This window comes from Echinops telfairi, unplaced genomic scaffold, assembly GCF_000313985.2.
Source record: "Echinops telfairi isolate 266 unplaced genomic scaffold, ASM31398v2 ScPeMD7_7475;HRSCAF=8513, whole genome shotgun sequence".
Classification (NCBI taxonomy): Eukaryota; Metazoa; Chordata; class Mammalia; order Afrosoricida; family Tenrecidae; genus Echinops; species Echinops telfairi.
The window spans coordinates 6,159,241-6,168,851 of NW_022111379.1; the positions used below are offsets into that span (position 1 = coordinate 6,159,241).

Sequence of the window (9,611 nt, forward strand, 5' to 3'; positions counted from 1 at the left end):
CTCTGACTGTACTTATTCAGTCTGTATACTGATTGAGAAGCTAGGTTATATGAAGAAGAATGTAGCATCAGGATTTGATGAAGGCTTATTAACAACCTACAATATGCAGATGACACAACCTTGCTTGCTGAAAGTGAGGAGGAGGAGGAGGACCTGAAGCACTTGCTGGTGAAGATCAAGGATCACAGACTTCAGTGTGGATGACAACTCAGTGTAAAGAAAATCAAAATCCTCACAACTGGTTATCAATAGATAACATCATGATACATGGAGAAAAGATTTGAATTTGTCAAGGATTTTGTATTGCTTGGATCCACTATCAGTGCTCATGGAAGCAGCAGTCAAAAGACCAAAGGCATGTTGGGTTCCATTGGGTACCTCTGCTGCACAAGACCACTTGTGAGTATTGAAAAGCAAGGATGTTACTTTGAGAACTAAGGTGTGCCTGACCCAAGCCTTGCTATTTTCAATCGCCTAATATACATGTGAAAGTTGCACATTGAATCAGGAAGACCGAAGAAGAATCAATGCATTTTAATTGTGGTGCTGGTGAAGAACATTGACAGTACCGCAGACGACCAAAGAACAATCAAAGTTATCCTGGAGGAAGCACAGCCAGAATGCTCCTGAGAAGCAGGGTGATGAGACTTCCTCTCATGGAGTTGGGCACGTTGTTAGGAGAGGCCAGTCCCTGGAGACAGGCATCGTGCTTGGTACAGTGGAGGGCGGTGACAGGACGGACTGACCAGTGGCTGCCGCAATGGGTTCAAACATAAGAGCAATTATGAGGCTGGCCCAGGACTGGGCAGCGTGTATTTCAGTTCTAGGATCCAACTTCTTCAAGTACCTAACAACAACAGCTGTCAGGATGCATTTTCTATTCACAAGTAGACTGATGGGGAGAAACTGCCAAACCATCTCCCACAGAGGTGTCTTTAAGTTTCCTTAGAATAGGTTCTAGTCTTGTCTTTCGGTGGATTCACCCTCTTAAAGCTCACAGGAGAAGGCGATTGAGGTTGACATACAACTAGGGCGGTAGTTCCTGAAATGTGATCCCAGCTGCAACAGAATCACCCAGAAACTTGTTTCACACTGAAAAATGCTTAAAAGGGCAAATTTATGCCATGTGTATTTTGTGACAATAAAAATAATTGAACAAAAGCTTACTATAATAGCCTTGAGATCAGGCTGATGTTAGCAGGCATGGCTTTTCCTAAAGCCATAGTATTAGCATTTTGTGTTTCCTCCCAATTATTCTAGGTGCTTCAAGAGCAAAGCATAATACAGAATAATAGCTGTGGAGAGTGTTGTCTGTTTTTCGATCTGGGTTGGCTGTTACTTTGGTTGTTAGTGACATTTAAGAAATGCGATAGTATGAACTGTGTGGCTCTGGGAGAAGGGTCCTGAAAGAGTGCGCCGAGTCCGGGAGGGTGCTGAGGACTGAGGTGAAGCCACTGCGGATGCCCAGGAGTGGCCGAGGACAAGAGCAGCTTCTGCCGGGTGTTGGTATGAGTGGAGCCTGATGAGGAGGTTGAGGTCATCAGGGAGAGAGGAAGAAAAACATGCAGTCTGTGTTGATGCATGGTGGGTGCACTGTAAATATTTTTAGAAATCAAATTGGATTAGATTGTTTTGTGGTCTTGTAATTTGGGGTCTGGCAATGATGTCAGATGGCTGATGAGGTTCAAGAAGTTTGGGTTTGAAATATGGTTGCATGGTGATAAGCATAGATATGACATTTCGAGGTATGATCATAGTTCTGGAAACATTTGGGAAGGTTGAGGCAGTGAGCAAAGGCAGTAGAACTAGTGATAGATAGATGGTAAGAAAGACGGACGGATGCCAGGACCTGCGTTTTTATCCTCTTGTTCTCTTCCCGTAGTGCAGGGAGTAGTAGGGGAAAGTGGGATCTATCTGTTGGAGGGAGAACAAGAAAAGGGACATGCTTTCGTTTTGTCTAGCTTTGTTTCTTGTGAGAAAAATCCAGTTGGAAGCAGGGTCAGACATGTAGACAGGTAAGCTAGGCATAGAACTTAAGACTGAGGCAGACAACGAGTCAGGCGCTAGCTGTTAGTGTATTTCAGAGGGCCATTTAGAGAGATTTTCACACGTGTGTGTGTTTTAATAGCAAAATTAAAGCGTCTGACAAGATACTAAAACTAAAGTTCTAAACATATATTAAGGCATTTCATAAGCCAAGTAAGTTCAGTAGAAAGCATTTAGGTGATTTCTAAAATAGCTCTTGTGATATATAGTACTATTAAGTGCCCTTGTATGTAAAGCTCATCCACTTAACTAATTTTCTCATTCATTCATTAACTATTGATTGGGTGCTGACTCAGTGGCACACACTGTTATGGATGCTGGGAAATGCAGAGAGAAAGTGTCTTCAGTTTCTGCCCTCTTAAAAACTCAAATTTTGGCTTGGAGAGAGAGAGATCATAAAGAAAGAAATACATAAATAATACAAATTTCCAAGCCCCCCAACAAAACCCCTAAGCCCATGCCTTTGAATCGAGTCTGACTCATAGTGACCCAAATAGGGTTTGTAAGACTGGAAATCTTTATGGTAGCACCTCACCTTTTTCAGCACAGAGTGGTGCCTTAGGACTGTAGACCATGTGGTTAGCAGCCGGATGCCTAACCTGCAACTCCACCAGGACTCCTTAATATAAATACCCCAAACCCAAACCAAATCCACGCCAGAAAGTCGACTCTGACTCATCCTGACAGGGTAGCACTGCCCCCCGTGGATTTCTGAGCCTGTAACTCTCTCTGGGACTAGAAAGCTGGTTTTCTCCTGAGGAGTAGCCGGTGGTTTTGAACTGCCAACCATGCTGTTCGCAGCGTAACTACTGCACTACCAAAGTTCTCGCCGGTAAAGTTGAGGGTCAGTGAAAAAGTGAGACTCTCAACAGCATGGATTGACATAATGGCTGCAGTAATGAGCTCGAATGGTACAGGGACCAGGCAGTGTGTAGCTTCATGTGGACGGAATTGCTTTGAGTCGGAGGAGGCACCAGGGCATCTAAAGATAAGAGCAGTTTAAACAGAATCAAGAAAGATAGGATAGGGAGCAGGAAAGGAAAGTTACCTTAGACAGCATCCTCTAGAAAGACCTGTGTGGGAAGATAATTAAGGGGAGACCTGAATAATAGGAAAGCTTGACCCTTCTGAAGATTCAGTGGGAAGAGCCCGAAGGCAAAAACAATAGCAGTGGTAAACACCCGGAGGCAGAATAAACTTGTCATCCTTTGGTGGGAGATAATACAGGAGAAAAAGTCATCAGCCAGTTAGGTCAGACGTATGAACAACCTTCGGTATGCGGATGATACAGCCTTGCGTGCTGCAAGTGAGGAGGACTTGAAGCATTTGCGGACAAAGATCTAAGAGGGCAGCCTTCAGTATGAATTGCAACTCAATGTGAAGAAGACCACATCCTCACAACTGGACTGATAGGTAACAGCATGGCAAGTAAAGAAAAGATTGAAGTTGTCAGGGATTTTTGCATTGCTTGGATCCACAATTAATGTTCACGGAAGCAGCAGACAAGAGATCAAACAGCTAATATCAAACGGTAAATCTGCGGCAAAAGCTCTCGTTAAAAGGTATTGAAAAGCAAGGACCTTCCTTTGAGGACGAATGCGTGCCTGAACCAAGCCAGGGTATTTTCAGTGCCTTTTATGTGTGTGAAAGTTGGACATTAAATAAGACAGCCTGCAGAAGAATCCATTGGAATCGTGGCACTTTCAGCGAATATTGAAAGGCCCGTGGACTGTCGAAAGAACAAGCAGGCCTGCTTTACAGCCAGAGCCCTCTGTGGAGGGTGAGACTTTGTCTCTCATATTTTGGACATGTCAGGAAGGACCGGTGCCTGGAGAAGGACATCAGACGTGGTAAAACCCGGTGGCAGAGACAAAGAGGAAGACCTTTGACAAGATGGGTTGACACAGTGGCTGCATGGATGAGGTCAAACATAAGAACAATGAGAGGATGGCGCAGGACAGGGCAGTGTTGAGTTCTCGTGATCTACGCGCTTGTCTGTCTTCCTGGTCTACTTTAGAGGCAGCATCATTAGTTTGTGGTGAGATAATGTAAATGACCTCTATGAGACATTTGGTAATTCCAATAGTAGTATGGTTAATCTAGCCAATGTTACAGATTTTAAAGTAACATTGAGAAAAAATATATATACATATGTAAATAAAGCCTTTTGGACTAAAACACATGCAATGTTCACTTGTATAGGTTAAAAACCTAAGTAACTGAATACTTCGTAAGAAAGCAACAAGGGTTAGACACAAAGCAAAAATTTCAATCACTCATTTATGAAGGCAAAATTATATCTGCATTACTAAGACAGCCACAAAAAGCAAAGAAAGTGTGAAAAAAAGCAAGTTGTCAATTATTTGGAAACCCCTAAAGCAAGAGATAGGAATTGAAGTCCATTGACTTCCAAACCCATGACTGTGGAAAAGCAGTCCTCTGCTTCTTCTCTGGGGCATTTCAGCTTTAAGCTCATTGGGATGTTTTCCACACAAGAGGACTACATCTTTAAACGTATAATGAAGTCAATGGGAAGTATATTTTGTTTAAAAGGTTGATGAGCGTTATGTAAAGCGAGTTACACCTTAGCCTGTTTTGATTTACAGGTAAATTCATGTTTCTAATCTACTTATTCTAATTTTCAGAATTAGAAAAATATCAAATCTGGAGAATCTAAAAAGCTTGGACGTCTTGGATCTCCATGGAAATCAGGTATTGTAGCCCCTTTCTTACTTTCATTAAAACAAAAAAAAAAAAAGCAAAGAAAAAAAACAACCCTTTACTCACTACCAACCCACTGCCATCAAGTCAATTCCAGGTTAACTCTACAAGGCATTATAGGACCGATGGGAGCCTACAGAACAGAGCAGAATGATCCTAGGCTTATGAGGCCTACATCTTTCCAAGACCAGGTGCCTCATCTTTCTCCTGCAGGGCAGCTAGTGGGTTTGAACTGCAGATCTTGTGGTTAGCAGCCCCAACACACAATCCACTACACGCCTTTTTGAATAAGAAACAACATATGAGACAAAATTGCTATAACCATGAGAATTACACAATTTACTTATTATTTACTACAGAGGAATTACCACATTTTCTATATGAAACCTTAATACCTTAGAAGTTTCAGTGAATTGGTGGAATAACTCTTAAATAATTCAACATAAATATGATCCTCAAAACTTTTATAATGTTAAATTTCCTGGACTATTTGAAAAACTACTTAGAAGAACAGGTTAGGCTTTTGGCTCACAGTTACTACTTGGCAGGTACTGTGTGTATTTTGCAGCTCTTGTGGAACTAGCGCAGTGCTGGGTACTTAGAAGAGCCCAAATGATAGATTCCTGGGTTATTTTACAGAATTGACCTCATCTACCATGGTCAAATTAAAAAATTACAAAAAAAGCTCCTTCAGTTAAATTTCATAAGTTAGATGATGTCGTACGGTCTACACCATAAAATGTTGGGAATGGGTTTTTAAAGTGCTCTCATTGTCATTGAATCCAATGAACTCTAACCATATTATTTTAAGGGTTTTTTATAACATGCATACCTGAGATTTCTGCCTGCTAACCACTCCTTCTTCATTTTCTGACAGATCACCCAAATCGAGAATGTCAGTCATTTGTGTGATTTGAGAGTTTTAAACCTTGCCAGGAACCTTTTAAGTCATGTTGATAATCTGAATGGACTGGATTCACTAACTGAACTTAACCTGCGACACAATCAAATCACTTTTGTGGTGAGTATTGAAGTGGAATTAATATGTACTTTCTGATTTTGATTTTAAGGAAATGAAACAAATGCTCAAGCTTTTGTTCATATTTAGCTTTATGAAAATTAAGAATTTGATATTATTTAGCATTCTCTGAATTGAAAGTATCAATATAATTTGTTTAGCTTGATACTATTCTGATTTGAGAAATATTAAGGTCCTTTGCATTGGTTTGAAGGACCCTGATGGCGCAGAAGGTTAAGCACTGGGCCGCTGCACAAAAGATTGGTGACTCAAACCCGCCAGCCAGTCTGTGAGAGCACGAGGAAGCAATCTAGGATCATAAAGATTCCCAGCTTTGGAGACCGTAGTGGAGCAATTCTACTCTGTCCCGTAGGGTTTGAAGTGTTTTGTCTTTTCAAGGACAAGTGGTAAATTCGAAGCACTGAAAAGAATGATGTCAATAAACGAATCCGATAGGGAGAATATATCCTGGATGCTTTGCTGCTCCTTTTTTACCTCTGGCGTAGAATCAGAAAGAAAGATGACTAAAGATGAGAAAGTATTGCACCAAAATAGAAAAGGCACAGGAGAGATTGAGGGTTGTGACCCAAACCCAGCCCAACCCACCGCCATTGAGTCAATTCCAACTCATAGTAACTGTGAGGTAGTAGACAGGCACCAGAGACCAAATCAGCCGAATTAGAGCAAGCAGGCTTTATTAGGGAGAAAAACCCAGCCCGGGCGAAGTCCCATGGTCCATAGTGTCCAGGCCGAGGGAGTCGCGCCCCAGGCTACAGGGGTGGTGTTTATATGGCCAGAGAACATGTGACTGGGCTGCCTGTACCATATAAGGTAAAGTAGTCAGGGATTGGGAGATACAGGTATGTCTGGGTTTCTGGAATGTAAGGTGTCTTCCTGGTTCTGGGTGTATTCATGCCAGGTGCAGAGCGGTGGGTTGAGAACAAAGCGTGCGCTGAGCCAAACGGGCCGTGCCAGGTACAGAGCGGCAGGTGGAGAATAAAGTGGGCCATTAGCCAGCTCTGGTCAGCTCTGCAGGTGTGTGTGGTAGATTCAAGGTCACTCACTGCTAGCTAGCTCTGGTCAGCTCCGCACGGTGGGGGAGATTCAAGGTCACTTGCTGCTAGAAGCCGGCCTGGTGTTGATCCAGCCATACAGTAACCAACAGGGCAGAGCAGAACTGCTGCCTGGGGTTTCTGAGACTTTACAGGAGCAGAAGCAGAATGCTTCACTTTCTTTCTGCAAAATTATTAGTGGGTTTGAACTGCTAAACTCGTGGTTAGCAGCACAATATATAACAAACTAATCCACCAGGGGGTTCCTTGAGTTTTAGAGAGGCACATGTAAATATCAGATCTTTCAAAATTTTTAAGAGGGCTTGATGTAGAGTAAGCATTTTATAAAGCATCAGAAGCCTAGTTCTGGCCTTAGCTTCTCCTTGCTTAAACTATGTAGCTTTGGGTAAATCACTTTAACTCTCTGCCTGCAGTTATTTCTAAGATAAGGACATTGAACAATGGTCTTTTTTTCGCTTTATGGGTATGAAGATATAAGAGTGATACATTTTGATCTTGAGTTGATGCCAACTCATAGGGAACTCATACAGGATTTCCGTGATCCTAAATCTTTACAGCAGCAGACAGCCTCATCTTTCTTGGTGAATTTGAACTGCTGGATCAACATCCTAGCCTCTAACAAGCATTCTAATTATACTTCTTACAAGATAGATTTGTTTGGTCTTTGGGCAGTCCATGATACTTACAGAATTCTTTGCCAACACCATAGTAAAATGGTAAAATGCACGATTCTTCTTTAGTCTTCCTTATTCTGTGTCCAACTTTCATATGCCTGTGAGGCCATTGAAAGCAGCATGGCTTGAGTCAGGCACACACATTAGTCCTCAGAGTAACCTCCCTCCTTTTCAGTACATAAAAGAGGTTTGTGCAGCAGATTTACCCATGTAACTTGTCCTTTGTTTCTTGACTCCTGCTTCCATGAGCATTGATTGTTGATCCAGGAAAGATGAAATCTTTGACAATTTGAATCATTTATCCACTTATCATGATGTTACTTACTAGTCTAGTTGTATTTTTGTCTTCTTTACACTGAGTTGTAATCCATACGGAAAACTCTAATTCTGGCTCTTCATCAGCAAGTGCTTCAAGTCCTCCTCCCTTTCAGCAAGCAAGGTTGAGTCATCTGCATTTTTCAGATGCATTTTCCTCCAATCCTAATACTGTGTTCTTTACATAATCCAGTTTCTCAGATTATATGCTCAGCATAGAAATTGAAATGTACAGTGAGAGGATACAACCCTGACACACACCTTTTGTGATTTTAAATCATGCAATCATGCAGTATTCTCTTGTTCTGTTTGCACAACTGCTTCTAGATCCATGTACAATTTCCACATGAGCACAATGAATATTCTGGAATTCCCATTCTTCTTAAGGTTATCCATAGTTTGTTAGGAATCACAGTTTGAATGCCTTCTGAATAGTCGATAAACCACAAGTAAACATCTTTCTCATATTCTTTCTGGATCAAGATGATGTTGTTTGTTGTTGTTGTTGTTGTTGTTAGGTACCATCAAGTTAGCTCTGACCCATCGCAACCCTGTGCCCAGCAGAAGGAAATTGCACAGGCCTGTGCCGTCCTCACAATTGTTCCTGTGCCTGAGCCGATTGATGCGGCCACTGTGTCAGTCCATCTCATAGAAGGCCTTCCTCTTTTTCATCACCACTCTACTTTACCACACATGATGTCCTTCTCCAGGAACAGGTCTCTCCAGACTATATGTCCGAAGTATGTAAGACAAAGTCTTGCCATCTTTGCCTCTAAGGAGCACTCTAGCCTCACTTCCAATAGAGATCTGTTTGTCTAACAATCCATGGTATTTTCAATGTTCTTCTCCAGCACCATGATTCAAACGCATCTATTCTTCTATGGTTTTCCTTATTCAACTTTCACATGCATGTGATGAATACCATGAGAATACCAAGGTATGGGTCATGGTTGAGAATACCATGGCTTGGGTGAGGTGCACCTTAGTTCACAAAGAAACATCCTTGCTCTTCAATACTCTAATGAGGTCTTGTGCAGAAGATTTACCTAATGCAATATGTCTTTTGATCTCTTGACTACTGCTTCCATGAGCATGGATCCAAGTAAGACAAAATCCTTGACAACTTCAACCTTTTCTCCATTTATCATAACGTTACCTATTGGTCCAGTTGTGAGGATTTGGGTCTTCTTTATACTGAGTTGTAATCCGTACTGAAGGCTATAATCCTTGATCTTCATCAACATGTGTTTCAAGTTCTCCTCCCTTTCAGCAAGCAAGGTTGTGTCATCTGCCTACCGCAGGATGTTAATAAGCCTTCCTCCAACCTGATGTTGCGATCTTCATATAATCCAGCTTCTGATGATTTTCTCAGCATATAGATTGAACAGATATGGTGAGAGGATACAATCCGTTCTGTTTGCACAACTGATAAAGATGCTAGAGAACTAGAATGTGAGCGGAAGGAAAAGAGTTGGCATCATGGTGGCAAGCCTGTAGAAACACATCTGGAGCTCTGAAGATGTACAGTTTTGTCCATCAATACTTGATGCACAGGTATTGTGTACTAGTGCATATATGAAGAGCATTAGACATACAACTCTCTGGCTGTATGTTACAGTACATGCTATAAGACTCCCAGTGAGATAGGCAGAAGGGACCCCAAGAAGATGACACCCAGATAGAATCCTCTGCCTAGACTCTCCCTGCCCAAGCCAGAGACCATCAGGTATGGAAGTGAATTCTGGGAAATCAGACACTTGACCT

The 9,611-nt window shown here is 41.9% G+C and overlaps 1 protein-coding gene across 1 annotated transcript in view; it reads left to right on the top strand.

The window, feature by feature from the left end:
• LRRC49 (leucine rich repeat containing 49) overlaps nucleotides 1-9,611 on the top strand; it is a 149,360-nt gene that overhangs the window by 18,018 nt on the left and 121,731 nt on the right. Inside the window, exons 6-7 of the mRNA XM_004712013.2 lie at nucleotides 4,692-4,758; nucleotides 5,645-5,788. Of these exons, the coding sequence (XP_004712070.1) occupies nucleotides 4,692-4,758; nucleotides 5,645-5,788 (211 nt within the window). The remainder of the gene's footprint in view (nucleotides 1-4,691; nucleotides 4,759-5,644; nucleotides 5,789-9,611) is intronic.